The following is a 22,041-nucleotide window of genomic DNA, read 5'->3' on the forward strand; positions in this document are numbered from 1 at the left end:
AGAAGCAACCTGGAAGATTTTAGGCCGAATCATTTATATATCCAACTTGGTAGATCTCAAAAAGAGATAACCTGGGTAGTTCGTTGTGGAAAAAGTGGTCCCAGTTGCTTTAATTTCTGATTTTTATTAAATATTGAACCAAATAAAGCCGTTCGTAAAATATCGCCGCCCTTTAAAATTTTCATAGAATTAGGAATAAACAGATTCGCAAATGGAATTTATGCCTAATACAAAACTAAAAACATATTTTCGCACCAATCATTCTCTTTGACCAAAGCATTTCCAATAAAAATTGGTACACCTTCTTTATAGTACGGATCTTATCTTGTGAAATGATGTAGCTGAATACATGTAAGAATCTATAAATATATTTTGTCACCGTTGTATAAAGACTTCATGTAAATATGAAAAGTGATATACGAGTATATCATCTTTAACTTAGGTTCACTACATAGATGACAGTTATTCATTTAATATAAAACTTCTCTTTGCGAAATTTAAGGATCGAGGAGATTTGCCTGAAACGAATGATTTTTGGGCTCAACCCCGGATGGTTTAGCTAAAGTAACCTTCCTAAAACGTACATTTGCTATTTTGATCAGAGTTTTATACGATTCAATAGGAAATACTGTTTGTTGTGGAGAATTGTTAATCTGTGGGGGAAACAGAAGGTGGTCTCTAAATATAAAACAATTGAAAGTGTCAAAAAAAACTATAATTAATTATTGAAATAAAAAAACAATGACTTATACCTTGGTTGCAACCTTGAGTATTTACACATTTACTTTTGGGCCCTTATCAATAAAAAAAAAACACATAATTAAAGATATCTCAATGACTGGCAGCACGCAGGTATATCCACATCATTTTCAGAAGAGGTAGGAAGAAGGTAATCTCTAAACAGGTGGTACCTTCTGGCGGACGCTTGTGCTGGTCAGTTATCGATACCTGCGCATCCCGTCGATTAAAATTTATTTCTAATGAGGCGACTCGACGTCGTTATTACATTTTCCTCAACATCACTCCCCCCAATAACGGCGTCGAGGAATCGTACGCTACGTTTGACCTGACGACCACTCCTAGTGTGATAGCTGCTCCCTTTGTTGGGAGCGGGTTCTTCTGTTGAGGCTGCCAACATAAAGGCGGGTTTGATGCGATCCAGTGACACAGTCAGTTCCTTGTCAGCCAGCTGGATAACGCATGTTTTCTCTCCCCGTTTGAGAACTTTATAAGGTCCCGAATATGGAGGCCGCAGCGGCTTCTTAACCTTATCCTCACGCAAGAACACATGTTCGCATGATTTCAACTCCTGGGGTTGGAATACTGCTCTGTTGCTCACGCGAAAGGCTGCAGGAGTAAGCTTGCGCATCGCTTCCTTTAACTCCTGTACTAATACGTTGGGGTCCTCTGTTGTTGAAGGAGACAGGAATTCTCCCGGGAGTCGTAATGTCTGTCCATAAACTGCTTCGGAAACACTTGCCTGCACGTCCTCTCGAATGGTCGTCCTGAGTCCTAGTAAAACAGTGGGAAACAACCTACTCCAATTAGCAGCATCCAAATGGGCTATCAGTGCGCTCTTCAAGGACCTATGCCATCTTTCCACGCAGCCATTGGCTTGAGGGTGGTATGCTGTTGTTCTCACCCGCTGAGTACCCAAGAAAACTGTGAGGCGGTGGAACAGATCAGGCTCGAACTGGCGTCCTTGGTCGGTAGTCACTTTCGCAGGCACTCCAAACCTGCTTACCCATCCTTCGTAAAAGGCAGTTGCGACAGTCTCCGCTGTAATGTCCTCTACAGGTATTGCTTCGGGCCAACGTGTAAACCGGTCAATGAAGGTTACACAGTACCTTTTGCCATTTGATGGAGGCAGAGGACCAATTATGTCCAAATGGACACGTTGAAAGCGTCCCACTTGACCGAATTCTCCGAGCGGGGTAACAGTATGCCTCGTAACCTTGGCCCTCTGGCAAGCTATACATGACAGCCCACATGGCTACGTCGCTATTCAAGCTCGGCCAAAAATATCTTTGCGCTATCAACCTTTTGGAGGCGCGGATGCCGGGGTGACTAAGTCCGTGCGTCAAATCGAAAGCTGACTTGCGAAAACTTTGTGGTAAATATATACGCGCGCGTTGGGTGGACGTTTCGCAGAGTACTGGCTCTTTGGTTCCGGGTAGGTGGATGTACTGCCACTGAAGGTTCTCCTGTTCCTTCAGAGGTTTCACTTCCGGATCATTCCTTTGCGCCTCAGCAAGTCCTTCTAGATCATTAGATAGGTCGATCTCCTCAACTCGCGATAATGCATCAGCCACTTGATTTTCCTCCCCTTCCACATATCTAAGGTCACTGGAGAACTGGCTAATGAAGTTCAACCAGCGAATCCTTAGTGGCGAAGCGGAGGTAGCTTTCTGCCTCATTGCATATATTAACGGCTTATGATCAGTAATTATTGAAAATTGACGACCTTCCAACACGGGTCTGAAATAACGGACTGCTGAGTAGACAGCCAATAGTTGTTACGGAAATCCTGCAAATTCGGTACACCGTATCTGTCAGGAACCGTTTGCTGATTCAACTGTCTATAGTCCCCGCATGGACGTAACGTGCCATCTTTTTTGTCAACAACATGTAGAGGGCTCGACCATTGGCTCCTCGATGGGCGGCACAAGCCTTCTTCCATCATCCGTTGAAATTCATCTTTTTCTGCTTGATATTTAGCTGGAGGTAGTCGACGTGCCTTAGCGGACACTGGATGTCCTGAAGTCTCTATTAGGTGCTTAACCTGGTGTTGAACGGTGTTCTTAACCGGTACAGGTCTAGTGATCCCTGGGAAATCGCGCAGGAGGTCCCCATACCTTTGGTTTTCTGGTAGAGCTGAAATTTCAGGTGACAAATATCTGGAGACTTTTCCAGTGGAGGTCAAACCGGTCTTCCTATCTATAAGTTGCCTGCCCTTAAGATAAACCAGCAGGTCGTAATGAAACATAAAGTCTGCTCCTATGATTGGCTTAGGAATATCAGCGATTACGAAGTCCCAAGTAAAGGTTCGCCTTAGTCCTAAATCTAATTTCCTGGCCTGATCACCATAAGTTTTAATTTTGCTGCCATTCGCCGCAAATAGATTGAAGTCCTTTGAGTTGCGCTTCTGTAAGCCGCTGGGCGGTGTAACAGAAATCGCTGCACCAGTATCAACCAGGAAATACTGTCCTGTCTTGATGTCTCTAATGAAGAGTCGGCGTCTGCCCTCTTCGATGCCAGACGACGCCATTCCTGACATCTCTTTTATTTTTCCGGCTGTTCGCCGCTTTTCTGCTTCCAGGAGCAGGGTTGTTCACACTTTCTCGCATTTTCTTTAAAACGGAAGTGGTAAAAACATAACCAATCCGAACTACTAGGACCGCGTCCTCTTGAGTTTGATCGGTGTCCTGACCTGCTGCGACTCCTACTCTGCCTACGGCTGCTTCTCTCCAGCTTTAGCTCGGCTACTTCTTCTGCTAGACGCCGAATTTCTTTCAGCAGACTACTTGATTCTTCCTTAGCAGTTACTGCGCAAACTTCAGTTGGGCGCTGTACCTCTTGTATTCTATCTGCCACCTCGGCTAATTTTTCTAGCTCAGTGTGACCTGTGGACAGTAGAATAGCCTGCATGCTTGCTGGAAGAGAACGCATCCATAACGTTTTCAGCATCTCGTTGGCCACAGTTTCACCCGCCAGCTGCCGCATTTGGCGTAATAAGTGTGACGGTTTCTCGTCCCCTAACTGTCTGCCTTCCAGGAGCTGCTGGATTCTCTTATTTTCAGATTCTGCGTACGCATTAACGAGACGTGCCTTTAAGTCTTCGTACGGTTGAGTGCTGGGATGTTTAACAATGTCACCCGCTTGTTGTAACACGTCAAAATCTAATGCTGGCACTATAGTGTGGAACTTAGTGGCGCTACTAGTTATCCTGTGTCTTTGGAACACCGATTCTACCTGGCAGAACCATAGCTCTGGATCTGGCTTCCAGAAAGGCGGAATCTTTGGTGCGGAAGCATATGCTGCTACCGCTGCCTGTTCCGCGCTTTTTACTGTAACCCCTGGTAAAATCTTCTCACTTGTCTTCATATTTTAAGATTAATTTTAAATCTAAATCTAGCAATACTAAGAACAAAAACACGAAAATCAACAAGAATAAACAAGAAACTAAGTCTAACACTAATTATAAAAATGAATGAATTAAAAAAATGAAGGAGTAGAACAATACCTTAAAAAATAATAACCTTATTAAAAATAACCTTACAATTAAAACTAATAATAAAAAACAATACAAAAAATACTTTTATAATTACAATATATACATAAATTTTTAAGATCGAAAAATAAATCACGTCGGGGTCACCACTGTTAATCTGTGGGGGAAACAGAAGGTGGTCTCCAAATATAAAACAATTGAAAGTGTCAAAAAAAAACTATAATTAATTATTGAAATAAAAGTTACATTCCTAAATAAAAAATCAATGACTTATACCTTGGTTGCAACCTTGAGTATTTACACATTTACTTTTGGGCCCTTATCAATAAAAAAAAACACATAATTAAAGATATCTCAATGACTGGCAGCACGCAGGTATATCCACATCATTTTCAGAAGAGGTAGGAAGAAGGTAATCTCTAAACAGGTTGGTACCTTCTGGCGGACGCTTGTGCTGGTCAGTTATCGATACCTGCGCATGCCGTCGATTAAAATTTATTTATAATGAGGCGACTCGACGTCGTTATTACATTTTCCTCTACAGAATAATCTTTGTTGGATGTTTCTTCGCAGATATTCTTAATAAATAAATAAATAAATTTATAAATATTTAATATAAATATATAAATATTCTTAAATAAATTAATTAACATTTACAATTATCTAGAAGAATCATCCTCCACTCAACAGGACGACAACATGACAGACAGTAGCACAGCGGTAAGCGGTGAAACTGGAATGTCATCAAGCGCTGTGACCGTGGCTGCAAGCGAGTATGATACAAGCACTTCCTCTGATGATGCAAGCAGCACGATGGCTACAGATGGATCTACCAGTAGCTCTTCGTTGGAATCAAGTACTATCACTGATAGCTCTACTACAACCCCAGACATGTTTTCAAGTGACCTTTCCAGCCAGTCATCAACTGAAGGTAGTAGTGGTGAACCTACGACATATTCATCTAGTGATGCGACCAGTACGTCTGCTGAAACGTCTACAGATTCGAGTAGTGTTTCCAGTTTACTTCCGTCATCAATATCAGTAACTACTTCTGAGATCTCTTCTGCTACGGATCTCACCTCTGAGAGCTTCACTGGTTCAGCAACTGAAAGTACTGCAGATTCTGTGCAAACTGAATCATTCAGTTCGACTGTTAATGTTCTTTCCACAGAACTCTCAGCATCAACATCTGGTGTTTCGGAAGTTACTACTAGTTCAACAGATGTGGGATCGTCTGTTTCCAGTGAATCTTCTGGTAAATAAATTTCTGTACGAAGTTAAAAAACGTAGATTGTAAAACGTGGCACCGAAACCTATAACCGATTTTTAGTAACACCTCACATTTGAGTGCAATTAGTTTTCCCCTGCTAAATACAATATAAAAGATCTATTGTGCCCTTATTGGCGCGTGGTGAGTCTCTACAGCACTTTTTCTAGGTTATGAGAGATATAAAGAGGGTTCATCATTCTCTAACAACCAGGCAAACTGCATCCAAATCTTTACTGCTGTAATTAAACTTTTGCCGTCAGAGGATGTATTGCAATTTTCTTCATCTCCCTTGTATCTGCAGGTACTATTAACGTTATAAGCCATATTTCTTTAGATGTCCACTGAGTCGTGCTCGCCATTGTTGAAAACCATCAGCATTTATTTCTGCTCAAACCATGGCAAGATATCTCTTCGAGATATCTATTCGTCTTACTGAACAAATAGTGGTTAGACAAGAGCAAGGTTTGCTGGCTTCCTCCTCTTTCTTGAGTTCCTCCTAGAATAGCCTGTCACCTACCTAACCGAAGGAATATCAGATTTTCAAATAATTGTTTGAATGAGAGTGTTAATATATAAAACTCCTTCATATTGAAAAGTAGTTCTTTCGTAGGAACCACTTTGGAATCTACCTCAGCATCAGAGGAAATGACATCAGCTGTCTCTGATATGAGCTCAGTCAGCACATTGTTGGAGTTGACTACTGAATTCTCAACTGATACTTCGTATTCCACAACTGTGATGACTGGAATTTCTGAACCAGAAGTGACAAGTGAAGAAGTTACTGCAGAAAGTGAAGCAAGTACTACAAGCGGTAGCACTGCTGTCACCCCAGAAGAAAGTACTGGATTTTCAACGGATGTCACGACTGAAGTATCCGCTAGTGGTGCCACAGAAGTGACTGAAACTGATGAAATTGAAGAGCAAGAGGGTTACAGCACAACTAGTTGGTCTGAAGGTAGTAAGGCTAATGTCATTACCCAATATTATCCTACAAATATTTCTTAAAATATCTTTAATATAATTTTATCCAGAGTTTCCCTATTGAACTTTATTTTCACTCACGTTAGCTTCCCATTGAATAACAATCGATTAATGTACCTTAGAATGTGTTTCTGGCCTTTCTCTCCAATAAATTAGACCAGTAGACGAATTTGGTTCATTCATCTCCCAGTTTAATGACAGAACTTCACACTTAGAAAATATCCAACAGTCGCACTCACATATTTGTCAGCATATTTGTTGAAGTGTATCAATATTTGGACAATTACTTATCTAGTAACTTTCAATTCGTAAAACTTGATCAAAGTTCCAAATTATAATTATAAAATTATTGTTTGCAATAATATTACTAATAATTTTGTTTGTGTTAGCTGTGTTTGGAGTAACTACTCCTAGTTCTATTGAAGTTGTCGTCACAAAAGAACAAACTCTGAAGAAATGTAAAAAGAAGAAGAAACGGAAATGCGTCAGATCTGAATTCGGATGTTGTCCTGATAAGAAGACCCCTGCTAAGGGACCATTTGGCGAAGGTATGCTACTTTTTTACTTCCTTTTTTTAGGTAAACGTTGCGAGTGTTGCGATTATGACAAACTTTTCGAAAGCGAATTTTAACGGAAATACACATTTTTATGAGTTAAAAAAAATGTTTTTAAAGGAAATGATTTGTTTTAAAGCATAGAGGACACATCAGTGGTTAAAAAACGAAAAGTCAGGAAGCTAACTTTAAGTTACGTTTGTGTGCCCCATGAAATGTGACGCATTTCCAAGGGCTTAGCGAGAAAAGAACCACCAGAAGTACCACTTTTCTGAGATTTTCTCGAAACTGGCCTAGATTATTTCCTTTAATTTTCCTGTTCAGTTTAAATATATATATAAGTCATACAAGCGCATAATTATACAGGATGTATCGTCGCCAAGACCTGTGAGGGATCTGAATTCGGCTGCTGTAGCGACAAAGTTTCGCCTGCTGCAGGCCCTGAAAACAAGGGATGTCCGCCCTCTTATTGTGAACAGACTTTATTCGGTTGTTGCCCGGATGGTGTGTCCGCCTCGCAAGGCAACGACTACGAAGGCTGCCCCGCACTGCCTACTGAACCACCTGTGGAATGCGTCCTATCTCAGTCAGTATTTTTTTTTAAACAATCAAATATTTTTAATAATATTTAAAAAAAAAAAATAGTTTCAATCTATCAAAACATTTTTTAGGAAAATTTGTAAACTATACTTGAAAGAAGAATACCCAATCTCTAAATCTGTCTTTAAATCTTTTTTTGAATTTCTATTTAAAAGTACCGTCTGTTTTAGGGCAGGTTGGCTTAATGACTGGCCTGCCACCATGTTAGGCATGATTTCTCCTCAGGTATACTAATTAGGCTAATTAAATATATATAAGAAACTAAACTTAATAGATTCTTTGTCTAGATTTGGATGCTGTCCAGATGGCATTACATCTGCTATTGGCTCTAATTTTGAAGGCTGTGATTGTGAAGAGAGTGGGTGCATGGTGGACTGCAGTAACAGCACGTTCGGCTGTTGTCCCGACGGATTCACTAGCGCCTCAGGACCTCAACTGCTAGGCTGTGACGGTGGGTATCAGTTTGGTGCAATAAGATCTCACTCCTCTGTTATTCTACTCATTTCTTTCAAGTAATTTTACCAGAATTTATTTAACTGAAAATGGTATTTCAGATTTTAAAAATATCTTATTTTTAAGGGACATTAAGTTCTTGAAAATACTTTCTTTAATCCTAAATTATAAAGTCTACAATTGTGAATCATATGAAATAAACGCATTATAGAAAAGAATTATTATTTTTTAAATATTTCAACTGTGGGTAATGGATATTTGATACTGTATAGGTGATAGGGGGCACATTTGAACAGGGGGCACCTTTGAACAGTTTCAATTTCTTGCCAGATATTTAAAACATTTATGATTGGTAATTTTCTCCATATTTTGTGGTAGGCCTGTTGTATAATTGACAGAATTTCCCTTCGTTTTCATTGTTTGGTAAAGTCCAGAATTGAGGAATGTTATATTTTGTAAGTTTGGAAGTAAAATAGTTTGTTGCAGCATTAAAAGTGTATTGTGAAGATTGTAGTGGACAAGGTTGTTAGTATTGTTAGTCCATATTACCATTTGGAATACGAATTTATAAACCTAGTAGAATAGACAAAAGTCTATTTGCTTGCAAAAATTGTTGGATATTATATTTTCTTTTATGGAAGGAGAGGGGGCACATTTCTACATCACAGTTAAAATGTGCCCTACCGACCTGCAAGTTTGTGACTTTTTTTTGTAGGAATACGATTCTGTACACTCTAAAAGAAATTGTAAATTCTGTTCAAATGTGCCCCCTCTCCCCTACTAACTAAATTACACACGTTCAGATTAAACTGGATTTCTAATAATGATGGCGAAAATGGTCTTCTTTTTTATTTTTTTTTTTTAGCTAAATTTTAATAACTTATTTTTAATTATTTAACGTTTTGCAAATAATTTTGCAGGCTTGGTTGGGGAGAACGAAACAGATTGTTCTAATTCAACTTACGGTTGCTGCCCAGACGGTATTTCCTCGGCCGAAGGTCCATCTAATGAGGGATGTAAACTGTGTTCTGAATCAGTATTTGGATGCTGTTTTGATGGTAGTTATTATGTCACTTTTTTTGCTGTTGAAGCTACAATCTGTCTATTGTAACACACATTTAAACTACATTCTGTTTTAACAAGACAAGCATCCGTTACAGGAGTCACATTTGCAAAAGGTCCCAAGAAGGATGGTTGTCCGCCAGAATGTTTGACAAGCCAGTTTGGTTGTTGCGACGACAATGTGACCATGGCTCATGGTCCTAATCTGGAAGGATGCTGCCTAAATTCGCCGTTCGGATGTTGTCCAGATAATATCCTGGCTGCACATGGTCCCAACAAAGAAGGTTAATACTTCGTGACTCGAATAATTATAATAGTTCCATTGCTACAACTTTTCATAATGCAGTTTTAACCAACAACCAAAATTTTGTTTTGATTTTCTACTCTGTTTTTTTACTGTGCCACGATAATAGTTTATTTTCAAATTTTTGTAGGTTGTGACTGCAATTATTCACCTTATGGTTGTTGTCCTGACAACGCTACCTCTGCACTCGGGTATGATTACGAAGGGTGCGGCTGCGAATACTCCGAGTTTGGCTGTTGCCCTGACCGAAGGACATCGGCCCTCGGACCCAATCACTTCGGATGCACTTGCCATACTTTCCAGTTTGGATGTTGTCCTGATGGTATTACTTCGGCAAAGGGCCCCAGAGAGCAAGGTTGGTAAGAAGTTGCTACTGTTGAAATTGTGCATTTGTATGCTTGTTTTTTTCAGAACTAACTAAAAAAGAGTGTGTGGCTGAACATTAAAAAATAGAATAATAAAAAGGATACTTTTCTTATTATCAGTGTTCGAGTAGCAGCTGATATCGTTTGATCATTTTATTTTTTTAGTCTAATATTATAATCCAGGTATTTTATATGCAATAATTTTATATTAAACTCAGGTTTTGCTATAATTAAAATATTAAAATACAAGAAAAGTTTTTTTTTTTTACATTCTCCCTTGATAGGTAAAGTATTAGTAACAAGGTAAACTAGAATTTCAATGCGACCATGATTTTTCATCGGGTAGCCATGATGTGATTATTATTCATTTAACTTTAATGACGACGTATAGATTGGCAAATGGTACAGGAAGGGAAATCGGAAAGAAGTGCCCGAAGAGTTAGCACCTCACACTGAACAACGATAAATTAACCATGAAAATGTTTAAAAAATCAAAAATGGCACCTTCGATAGAGTTCCTGATGAAAACCATTGGTACTCAAAACTCAATAAAAAAAATTTTCCTTCAAAAAAGTAGTTTCTAGCCATCGGTGAAGTAAAATCTTGTCAAGTTAATGATTTATAATTCTATAAATATAAGTATTCTTTAGTTTTTTATTTTATTTTGAAGGTAAGAGATATGTTGTTTGAAATATGCAGCTTTTTAAAATAGTTTAAATATAGATCCTATCGACAGTAGCCGCCTGTTTATTGTATCCCTGATTAGTTTCGGACTCCTATTTATGATCTATTATCCAGCTCTGCGGAACTAACTGTTTTTTCAATAGAGTTTTCTTTCCCCTCCTTTATTAGGTCAAACTCTATTTCCATTTTAATTAAACCCTTTAACCTTGCATTGATCTTTTCTTATTTAATGAAGTTTTTTGTTTTAGCAAAAGTAATTGTAGTTTAGTTTAAATTTTTTTTTTTAAATAAAAGACTGTCTATTTGTAGGCTGTGGTTGCCGCTACAGTGAGTTCGGCTGTTGTGGCGACCAGATAACTGCTGCAGGTGCTGATGGTAATTGTTCCTGTGCGGATACTAAATTTGGTTGCTGCCACGATGGTGTTACAGACGCTCAAGGCGAAGACTTTCTTGGTTGCGAAAATATTCCGGAAAAAAGAGCTGGTAATTAATTAATTAGTTTAAATAGCCATATTAGAAGTTATGATAGTAATTCATTAAAAGTTAATCAAAACTGCCTTATGACTAGGCAGCATGGGTCGCTTTTCTCTTTCGATTCCAGTCCATAGATTCAGCCCTCTTGACTCTCCATCTATTCTGATTAGGAAAAAAATTTCCTTCATTTTTATCTTAGCTAAATCCCGCTAATTCCATTCCATTCCAAATTATCCTTTCATTTAAATCAACTCATTAAGTCCTCTCAAAATATCGTGTGTAGCTTCTGGATGTCAGTGAGAATCTGTTCAGAAGACAGCTGTTTGGTTTAACACCATAATGCCCTATTACATTGATTGATTAATGCGATGGCTATTCAAATTCAAGCCAATTTGAATGCGCATTTCTCACATAAATTATGGTAGACTTCTATCGTATTTTATTTCAATGCATGTTAACCTATTAATGTATATACGATAACATATATATGTATATATATATATATATATACATATATATATATATATATATACATATATATATATATATATATATATATATATATAGATATATAAATGTGTAAAATATATGGTTATTAATCCTTTACATGCATAAAGGTTTACATCATTTGACCCGACTATTTTTTCTTCTTAGCCTGCCCTTGATGTTAAACTTACTTAACAACCAAGAGCAGTTTTACTTGTCTTCAAGTTTCATGTTTCTTGGATTGATTTTTCGAACGATAAAGAAAAACGACAATCTGGCCTGACCCTCTCTGAGAGACTACCAGCTGTTACTTTGCAGACCGCAGATATTTTTAATTAGCAAACAGAGGATAATCTTGAACTGTTACAGCGCAAGGACAGAACTGAGAAGCATTGATTTGAAGAAATATTGAATTTTTATTTTGATGTTTTAATTATCTTTAATGATTTCTTGAATTAGTTGGGTTTTTAAACCCTTTTGCGAATCATTCTTACGCTAGTTTTGATTATAACATTAAATTATTTAAAAAAAATTGTATACTAAATTGTGTAATGCTTGTTTTAAATTAGATGCTTTTGTTAAAGATTAAAATACAATGATTATTTTGTATAAGAACATATTATCCTTGATTTTCTCCCTCTTTTTAGATGCTTGCAGTTTGCCACGTGATGCGGGAAGCTGTCGGGACTATGTGATGAAATGGTTCTATGACACATCTTACGGTGGGTGTTCCAGATTCTGGTATGGTAACTGTGGAGGAAACGGCAATGTCTTCTCTTCCAGAGAGGAATGTAACTCTGTTTGTGTGGATGCCAAAGGCAAAGGTAACCAAATCTTCTGTCTTTATTAAAGTAAATATAAATTTCTAAATAATTACTGTAAATATATTTTGTTTGCCCAGAAAGTACATCTAGCAATTATTAAAGCAAAACTAGATTTAAAAGCAAAAATATACTTTTAATAATCTAGATGGAGGTATAATTACGTAGCTTGAACTTTTTCAATTTATCTTTAATTTCTCGTTTTTTTTGTTTTTTTGGTCATTTTCAATTTATAATTTCAATTAAAAAAATATATCTTATACGAGTTTCTAAAAAACAAATTTTGAGCTTTTTTTTTTAAAAAAAATGGAAAACCAAACTAAGCGTTTGTTAATGGGATCTCCACCAAATTTGACAACTACAAAAAATTACCCCAACATTTTTTTCCCCAAAATAATATTAATAAACAAAGTAAATAGCCAGAAGTAACATAATAGTAATAAAGTTCACTATCCGGTAATGGTTTGAACTCTGTCTTGAGGCCAGTCGTTAGTGTACACTGTTAGGGGCTCGGGGGCGACAAGATTTTTGCTTCTTCAATTATCCTAATAATAATGCTTCTGCACCTCAATTTGCTTGCACAAAATATAAAGGAAATCATGGATGATGTTTTCACAAAAGTGTAAAAAAAAAACCTAAAAATGGCGCACTTTCGCTTGAAGTGTTAAGTTTGAACGATCCATGAATTTCGTTTTTGAGTTATGATGACTAAACACATAACTAACAAATAACAACTCTTTATTGTCATCAACATTAGAATATCGGGCATTTTAAATAATATTAGAGTTGAATATTTGTTCATTTCGAATTCTGAGTTTTTAGGAAGTTTATAATGTGAACAGCTTTATGAGAAAATTGTGTTTCATATTTTTGCTTCAAACCTATATAAATAAAATACAAAATATATTTAATTTAAAAATCTTTTAATGTACCTATACATTTTAGATTCTTGCCACTTGCCTAAAGCACAAACATCATGCCAGGGCAATTACCCAATGTGGACTTATGACAAATTTACAAAATCATGCGAACCGTTTGTGTATGGAGGTTGTTTGGGTAACAATAACCGCTTTAATAACAGAGCAGAATGTGAAGAACTCTGCATTACCCAGGACCATCTTGGTATGTTTTCATGTTAAATTAGTGTTTCTTGAAAGCGTAGTACCGGTCTTCTGATTCATCTGTATGTATTATATGGTTTTATGTATAAGATCCTTGTGAGCAGTCGCTAGAACCAGGTCCCTGTGATGGCTCTTATCCTCGATGGTACTACAACAAACAAGCTGAAACTTGTTTACCGTTCAATTACGGAGGCTGTCAGGGCACTAAAAATAGATTTCACACGGAAGCTGCGTGTAGAATTAGATGTATGAAGCCTGGAACTGCTAAAGGTATTATATATTTTTTTTTCTTAATTGCTATTATTTTTTCTAAAAATCTTACTACTAAAAACTTGAACTTAAAAAAAGTAGAAGGTTTGGATAATATACTAAAAGATTAACTACTTGCCTAGAGTCATTTGAATACTGTTTGCAGTTAACGAAAAAATATCACGTCAATCAAACCTAACTCTAAATTACCAGAACGAAATGTAGGGATCGCGTATATATACGAGTATATATATATATACGTATATATATCTCGTATATCCATGAGTTTACACGAGTGTTATCGAGGCTAAATCCATTTATTTCCTCCTTTTACCTATGTATCTTAAGATTCATGGTAATATCATATCTTCTCATCACGCATGCGTAATAGTATCCCTGGCCGGTTTCGGATGTTCAGCCATCATCAGAGATTAGACTAATAAGTTTGGTGTAGAGATTTCGACTTCACTTATATATCCGGTCTCGCACTACAATGAGACTTGCTGTCTCAGTTTTGCTGATCTGTCAACTAGGGTACCCTGTGGAATTCCGCTTAGTGCATGTTTTGAATATTATGTATAGTTGATTACGGTTGTATAGAAGGAAGATGGTTGGGATGGATGTGTACTCTGAGGTTAAAACGAGGACACATAATATTCTAATTTACCTATAAATTATTATACATTGTGCTATTAGTTTAATCTGCTTTAGTTTAAGGATAAGCTAATTGTGCCACATGCTGTATTACTAACACTACTTACTCCATAATTAATGATCATGCATGCCACTAACAGAGGAATGTAGTTTACCAAGAGCTGAAGGTAACTGCGACAAGAAACTTGCTAAATGGTATTTCAGCGAGCAACAAAATAAATGTTTGCCTTTCTATTACACTGGCTGTGGAGGCAACAGTAACAAATATGACACTAGGGAGGAATGTCTAGCACAGTGTCCTGTTAAAATAGGTAAGTCCTTTTCTTGCAAGCGATTTTTAGTTTTGTTTTTTGCTAACCTCAGCTCCTTCTTCCTTGTAAGAGAAAGTGTCTGGCGATTTTGTAGATTTACCATCTTGAGTTTTCGCCAATAATACAGATTCTAAAGCTCCCTTCTGAGTGCCAGCAGCATAATATTAAACTTTTAAGCTTGTAAAGTGTATGTAAAGCGTATCGTAACTTCATTATTATTATTATTATTTTATTTTTTTTACAAAACTTGGGCATTTTCGGTATTTGAGGATTGGCATGGGTATGGTTAGTGGTATCATAGAATATTTTTCCTTCATCACTTTCCTTCATGGGAAACCATCCATTCTTTTAAAAATTTCATTTGAGGAATATTTTAAGAGTTTAGCATACTCATCAACACTTAATAAATAATCTCATACATGGATATTTTGTTATTTCAGAGCAAGATACCTGTTTCTTGGCGGCTGATACTGGCGATTGTTACAACTACACTCAGAGATATTACTTCGACACCCTGGAAAATAGGTGTAAACTATTTTATTATGGTGGTTGTGGTGGCAATGGTAATAACTTCTTTACGGATCTTGCCTGCCAGAAGCGGTGCCAGCCTCAAGCTCTTACCGAACAGCCACCTCTGACCTTCACCACAGGTTTATTCCTTATTATGTTTACTGTACAGCAAATTGTAAATAAGCATTTTGAGATGTAAATAAAATGTATAATAATTATAGATATGTGTTACTTGCCAAGTGAACGTGGAGGGTGTTCAGAATCATTAGTTAGATGGTTCTACGACAGGTCTGACGGCGTATGCAAACAGTTCCAATACAGCGGCTGTCAAGGCAACGGAAATCAGTTCAGAACTGAAGCAGAATGCGTATATTCTTGTTCCGATGTCCAGGGTAATAAATCATGATTCTAATAATTATGTGAAAACAAGTTAAGTTCTAGGCAACTAATAGCCTAGCCATTTATATTATTAAAAAGTACAAAAAAAAAAAAAATGATTTGTTTCATTGGGAAAAAAGGAACTCAATTTTGAATAATTTTTACGAGTTGGACCTAAAATTATGGCGCTCTCGCTCATGTTTGTAAAATGTTGCATATTTGTAAAATGTTGTCTTAAGTAAAGAAATGTACTTTTTATTTATTTCAAAATTATCTATTTAATAGTTTTTCAAATGTTTATTTTACAGATATCTGTAGGCTGCCTAAAGCTGAAGGGAATTGCAACGACTGGACAGAACAATGGTATTATGAAGACGAAACAGACACCTGTCGTAGGTTTCATTTTAGTGGTTGTTATGGCAACGGAAATAGGTATTTAATTTTTTATATACATGATTGTCATGTGTAATTCGCAAAATTATTATTGGCGTTAGAAAAACCACTTTGATTTCTTTGCAACAGATTTGAAAGCTTGGAAGCTTGCGAGACAAGATGTCGGCGCAGTAGACCGGCTCCTGTACCTGAGCCGGAACCTCAGCCAGAACCTCACCTTCAGCCAGAACCTCAACCTCAGCCTCAGCCAGAACCTCAAACTCACCCTCAGCCAGAACCAAAACAAACTTTTATAGACATCTGTGCTATGAATAAAGATCCGGGTCCATGTTTGAAGCAGGTATTCTCAGTCATTAATTGCACTTTTTCGATAAAATTAATCAGGCATCTATGATTACTTCCCTTATTCTTAAAATGTTTATGATTCTAATCTTTTTTGGATCTATCTTCAGCTTCTGTCTTTGTCACCATGCTCACTTAATGAATAATCACGCTGAAAGAAAGGTTTACGGTCCGAATGTGAATAATTTATGTATGTATGTAATAATTAAAAGATTTTTAATAAAGAAGTAAAGATAAATTCGGGTTACTTTCTACGCTTTACCTTTGCATTTTGCATTTTCAATCTGGAAGAGGCTGTAGTAAATGTTGCCCTTTCTTCTTTAGCTCTGTTAAGCATTTCTTCCATCTGGTGAGAGATATTCGAAAATTTGTATTCAAAAACTGCAACTGCTGACGTCTTCCAATGAGAACCCTACATTTAATTGGGTTTTCCAAATAAATAATTTACTTCGGCCTACCGGTTTTTCACATGTTGTGCTTTTACAACACAATTTAGCTCTTTAAAAATTGTTCCTGTAATACTTAAGTCAAGAGATTATTTGATTAAACAAGATCCAAATAAATTGTTTCTCGCTAAAAAATTAAGTGACCACTTTCCATACGTTTCAACTGGGCAGCGATTATTCACAAATAATTAAAATCACGAATTTTGTCTTATTATTATTGTTGTTGTTTTTAAACTTATTATTTAAACAAATATTGGTGCTCAATATTGAAAATAAAATTTCATTTTTCTGGATCAAGTTTTCTTAAGCATGAAGTCTCATTTTGTATGAGTGTGGTGATGACTCACTAGTACTTATGCTTGGATCATGAAGATGAATGAATGAACGACCGTATGTTACATTTCTTCTCATGCACATTAACTAGTAATCTGCTGGTTTACTTTTACAGATACCATCTTGGCATTATGATTCAGCAACTGGAAGGTGTAAACAGTTCTTTTATGGAGGGTGCGAAGGGAATGCAAACCGTTTTATGTCGGAGGAACAGTGCGAACGACAGTGTGGCCAATTCCTGGCTCAAGGTAAGTTCACTTTTTCAAGCGATCTTGGTAGCATACTGAGATCTCCGGAAACCGTGGGATTTGGCTGGTCAGTTTATTTAACAAATAAATAACCTTAATTAATTAAGGTTTTTGGGAATTGGCTGATTCTTTTGCTGAAACGCAAGCAGTTTCTTTCCTGTTTGGACAAATTTAACCCAAATAATGCCCAATTAACTTTGATCCCACTATGTTGTGTGCTATTAATTACAACGCTGGACCAATTTAAATTTACTTTAAATATTATTCGCTTAGAAAAAAACCCGCCAGTCAGATTCCTGTTAATTTTAAAAAATATTTATTTTTTATTTTATATGTGTTTCACAAGTTCCTATGTTATATAATTTTGACTTTCTTCGGTTATTTTCTGAATTTGCTTTTACTTTCTATCGTTTCTTCCTCGTTTCTGTATGGCTCCTAAGAAAAGAATATGTGGCCACCCCCCTGAAGTGTCAGTTGTAGGAATACAATGATTTAAATATCTATATATTGTTATTGTGAATTTAATGTGTTGCTAAAATTTTGTGTTTTCTGAAATTAAAAAAAAAAATTGTAACTTACAACTACGCAAGTGGAAGTAAAAGAAAGTTATGTAAGGTTGAAATGTTTTATTGATCAGTAATCAGTTGTGAATTTACTTCTAGACGCTTGTTCAAGTGAACCTGAAGAAGGAACTTGTAACAGACAAACAACGAAGTATTATTTTGATACATCCAGTAGACAGTGTCAGCAGTTCGTCTACACAGGATGCGGCGGTAATCCTAACAGATTCTCATCGAGTGAAGAGTGCGAGTCTATATGCCTACAGAATGAAGAGCCTCCTATACCTTACGGCGAAAACACGGAGCATGTAAATGAAGGTGGGTTCTCTGTTTACCAGTCCTCCGTTCAAGGAAGATCCGGTTCGTTGTCAAAGGTAGCACTAGCAATCCTTTTCCATTTTGAAGGCCTTTAAATTAAAAGATACGCAGTTGCATTTTTACAGTGTGCCATGGTCATCACTTGAACCAATTTTAAGCTCTTTTTGTGTGCAACTCCAAGTTTTTTTTAAACGATGCCATCATGTCTATTTCTTTTTCCAGACTAATAATAATCATAATAATGCTAATCCCTGTAGGAAGAAAGAATAATGAGCTTACGTCTTAGGGACCATGACATCTTCTTCAGGGCTTATTGACAGTATAATATTTTTACATTTTTATTTTAAAGTTGGCGTATCTTCTGTCCTGTCTGCTTATGAAAGTATATATACTCTGTTTATATTATTATTCTTTCTTCCTTCAGGATTAATGAATCAGTCACCAGAAATGCAACGCTAATCCCTATCTTAGCGAAGTACACAATATGGATGTGTGCATAAAAATGAAAGGATACTTTAGAGGAATGAAAACGGTCACTTGAAGGGGTACTAGGAAAGCTTCACGAGTGGTGTAATTCGAAATGTCAATCGTTATCAGAATCCAAATTAGTTGTTTAACAGTAAAATAAAAGTAAAGTAAAGTAATTGCCTATTTTTTCAGGCGAGGCTTAACGTCCAATACCAAGTATGGGCGGAAGCTCATACTTCATTATAAACAATTTTTTTCTACCAAGTAAAAAGTAGTCATACGCAGGATTCGAACTAGGGATCTCTTGACCACTAGACCAATAAGTTTGTAAACCTTGCGCAGTGGCAATATCGTAACCTCCTGAGGTGCGATTATGGCTAGATGAAATCTTTTACCAGTGTTTAATATAATTGATATAAATACATTTTTTTAAAAATAGTAACTATTATGTGATCAAAAACAATTAAATTCTGTATGAAATAGTTCAGTATGAAATTATGAACTACAAGGCATATTTTTTCAATTTTTAATTTAAGGCGCCACATGAAGGGTCAAGGGCACCAAAAGCTTTGTTCAGTGCACTACTAGCCTCCAAACGATGTAGTTATGTTATAGAAAACATTGCTCACCAGCATGCAGTGAGCTGTAAGAGGCGCCTAGAAAGGCAAAAGTAAGAGAGATCCCCTTCTGGACGTATATTCACTGAATAACCCCTTTTTGAAAAGAATGCTTCTTATTTTTCTAATCATTATTTCAACTGTAAAATGGAACAGAAAGGATGAAATACGATAATTTGAGTAAAACAAATTTAGCGATTGGATCACAAAAAATGGCACATAATAAGTTCAAGGGTTGTGAATGGCATATCGATTTAATACTCCCAAAGTGAAAGCGCTTCGGTAGGGACACCTTTGTCAAGGTGACCTTTCTTTATGAGGGGGGTGGGATGGAAACTTCTAAAAACTTAGTTGTTATTGTGTAATGTTACAGCGATCTGCAGCCAACCATTGGAGATTGGGCCGTGCGATGGTTACATTAAACGGTGGGTTTATGATGACAGAAGGCATCAGTGTCATACATTCATATATTCCGGATGTGCCGGCAATCTAAATAACTTCAAGACACAACAAGCTTGTATTGATTTTTGTGCCATCAAGAAACCTCAGGAACGTAAGTTTTCTTTAACATGAATCTCGTTTGGCCTGAGTTTATTGTAAAATTCCTTTATTCAAAGTGATCTTTAGAGCATTTTTTGTTAAATAAAATTGCTAGGAAGCTCTTCTATGTTGGAGAAACTACTAGCGCAACCACAGAGTCCGTTCACTTTGGCTTAGCAATTTCTGGGATGATAAAAAAGGCTAGAACTGAAACTACACTTCCACTAAAATAGTCTAGAAGATAACCTTCTACTTACTGGAGGAAAAAAAAGAAACTTTATTGAATGTTAGCTCAAGTTGAATGACGTGGTCAGATATACTGTTGTAACATTCCTGAAGTTGTTCCCCACAAAGAAACCATCTCATCATCATCTCACGAAGGATTAAAGCATTTCTAGTTTTGAAGTTAAATCTATCGCAATATATTATTATTATTTTGGCTTCCTTAATGGTTCATGTAATAAATATTGTAGTACTAATAATTATTTGATCCTTTGATCAACGTGATAAATAAGACTTTTAAATCACTTTGTCCGGGTAATTATTACAATAATAAACGGCGTTCAAAATAATATAATTATATTTATAATATTCTTTTTATTATAACTAATTATTTAGTGATTTTGCTTTATTTAAATCTTTATTATTAGATCAAATATAAGATTGTTTTCGCATAAATAAGTTCTGCAACACTTTCATTTAACAAACTAAACGCAAATTAACTAATGAAGAAATTATACAGCATAATGGTTTACATGTTTACGAGTACGGTTTACTCTGTAACTGTTAGTTTGAGTTAATGGTGGTCTTCAACTTGACATGCGCGGCGGATTAGTTAGAGGTTTGGAAGAAGTGGGTGGTTGAAAAAAAGTAACCTTGAAGCAGCTCCTGAATTGAGATTATCCTTGTCTTCTTTTGATACTGATATCAAAAAACAGCTTCGTGGAACAATTTCAAGAATTGGCGTTAAGGTGTTATTATCAAAAAATTGATATAAATTGAGAGATGTGAATGAAATTCTTTTAATCATGTCCGTAGGTGCAAGTGGATTTAGCCACTTCCTCAGGGATGTTAGTGGGCTTCCCAGCGTAGTATTACAAAAACATTCAATACCTCATACATCGTGTAGAAATGGTTGATGTGTACTATTAGGGTTAGATTAGGTTAAAAAGTGACCGAGTAGAGAGCTTCCCTCGAGGTAAATATTCTTTTCTGACTAATACGGGCCTTGAATGGCATTGTAAGGTTTCTTTCCCAGAAAGCTATCGTCGTGGCGTGTGTCAGTGTAGAATATACTCTATTTGGAGTAGGAGAGGAGTGATTAGGCATTTTCGTTTAGAGTACCATCTTTAAAATATCTGATTATACTCGACACACTTTATTACAAAAGAAGGTATAGGAACTGTCAACTCCATTTTCTTCTTCTTTGAGCTTTACTGGAGATCCTGGTTATCTTATTTTGGAAGAATGATCTAATGATCTGGAGTGTTCCCATATTATAAAAAGAATACAGTTCAGTTGGCTTTTTAATATTACAGCCAACGAGATAGACGTGCCGGTGGGCAATGAACTTGAACAGCCTCAGCAACCCGAACAATCAGAGCCAGAGACTATATGTGCGGACCCGGAAGAAAGGTGTAGACTACCTTATTGCCAGTACGGCATAGACCGTTGGGTGGACACTAACGGATGTCAAGACTGTCGCTGCCACGATCCGTGCGTCACGTCGCCTCCTTCCTGTGAACCAGGAACTGCCTGTGTGGTAGCTAAGGTGTTAAACACGGACACTGGTCTCATGGAGTTTACAGCTATCTGTAAATCTGGTAAGCGCTAGTTCTCATAATTATTCTCGAGCAAGTGCCTTCTCAAGACCCACAGTAATTTAGAATTTGGGCATAGAATCCCTGATCATTATTTAAAACATTGTAAGATCTGGCTGCTGCCAAGATGTACTGTTTAGGATAGTAAATATTCATAAGTTATGTTACGTTCAGTTTCTGTTGTATTTTGCTTGTGTTTCATCCAACAGATAAACCAGCCGTCTGCCCTGCACCCATTGTGCATGATTTGAACGAATGCGGCCATGAATGTACCTATGACAATGACTGTCCTACTAATCAGAAGTGTTGCCCTAACGGATGCGGAACGTCCTGTCTTTCACCCCTCATTGAAGAACATGTTACTCTTGCCCCAGATTATCATGTACTGGGTAATTGCCCTTCTTTTTGAATATCACAACTACTAGAATCTAAGAAAATTGCATAAATT

General features: G+C 36.7%; 2 protein-coding genes and 1 pseudogene across 5 annotated transcripts in view; 2 read left to right on the plus strand and 1 right to left on the minus strand.

Moving 5' to 3' along the window:
- The window catches only part of Ppn (proteoglycan-like sulfated glycoprotein papilin), a 94,891-nt gene that overhangs the window by 63,666 nt on the left and 9,184 nt on the right, over nt 1-22,041 (plus strand). For 2 of the 4 annotated variants that reach the window (XM_074139917.1, XM_074139914.1), the window contains exons 19-40: nt 4,899-5,486; nt 6,112-6,456; nt 6,872-7,030; nt 7,403-7,622; nt 7,924-8,087; nt 9,010-9,147; nt 9,250-9,435; nt 9,586-9,810; nt 10,814-10,987; nt 12,112-12,288; nt 13,231-13,407; nt 13,497-13,676; nt 14,450-14,620; nt 15,061-15,270; nt 15,352-15,522; nt 15,817-15,940; nt 16,031-16,241; nt 17,138-17,270; nt 17,933-18,148; nt 19,607-19,786; nt 21,312-21,596; nt 21,803-21,982. In XM_074139917.1, coding sequence (XP_073996018.1) covers nt 4,899-5,486; nt 6,112-6,456; nt 6,872-7,030; nt 7,403-7,622; nt 7,924-8,087; nt 9,010-9,147; nt 9,250-9,435; nt 9,586-9,810; nt 10,814-10,987; nt 12,112-12,288; nt 13,231-13,407; nt 13,497-13,676; nt 14,450-14,620; nt 15,061-15,270; nt 15,352-15,522; nt 15,817-15,940; nt 16,031-16,241; nt 17,138-17,270; nt 17,933-18,148; nt 19,607-19,786; nt 21,312-21,596; nt 21,803-21,982 — 4,614 coding nt within the window. The remainder of the gene's footprint in view (nt 1-4,898; nt 5,487-6,111; nt 6,457-6,871; nt 7,031-7,402; nt 7,623-7,923; nt 8,088-9,009; nt 9,148-9,249; nt 9,436-9,585; nt 9,811-10,813; nt 10,988-12,111; nt 12,289-13,230; nt 13,408-13,496; nt 13,677-14,449; nt 14,621-15,060; nt 15,271-15,351; nt 15,523-15,816; nt 15,941-16,030; nt 16,242-17,137; nt 17,271-17,932; nt 18,149-19,606; nt 19,787-21,311; nt 21,597-21,802; nt 21,983-22,041) is intronic. The other 2 variants (XM_074139918.1, XM_074139916.1) reach the window with 1 other exon arrangement.
- Nucleotides 3,283-4,738, minus strand: LOC141460191 (uncharacterized). Its single transcript, XM_074139950.1, has one exon. The coding sequence runs from the start codon at nt 4,102-4,104 to the stop codon at nt 3,283-3,285; it is 822 nt and encodes a 273-aa protein (XP_073996051.1). The 5' UTR covers nt 4,105-4,738.
- LOC141461535 (U4 spliceosomal RNA) lies at nt 18,947-19,062 on the plus strand (annotated as a pseudogene).

The sequence above is a fragment of the Rhodnius prolixus genome, unplaced genomic scaffold, assembly GCF_049639745.1.
Source record: "Rhodnius prolixus isolate KJV_2025 unplaced genomic scaffold, Rpr scaffold_6, whole genome shotgun sequence".
NCBI classification, from domain to species: Eukaryota; Metazoa; Arthropoda; class Insecta; order Hemiptera; family Reduviidae; genus Rhodnius; species Rhodnius prolixus.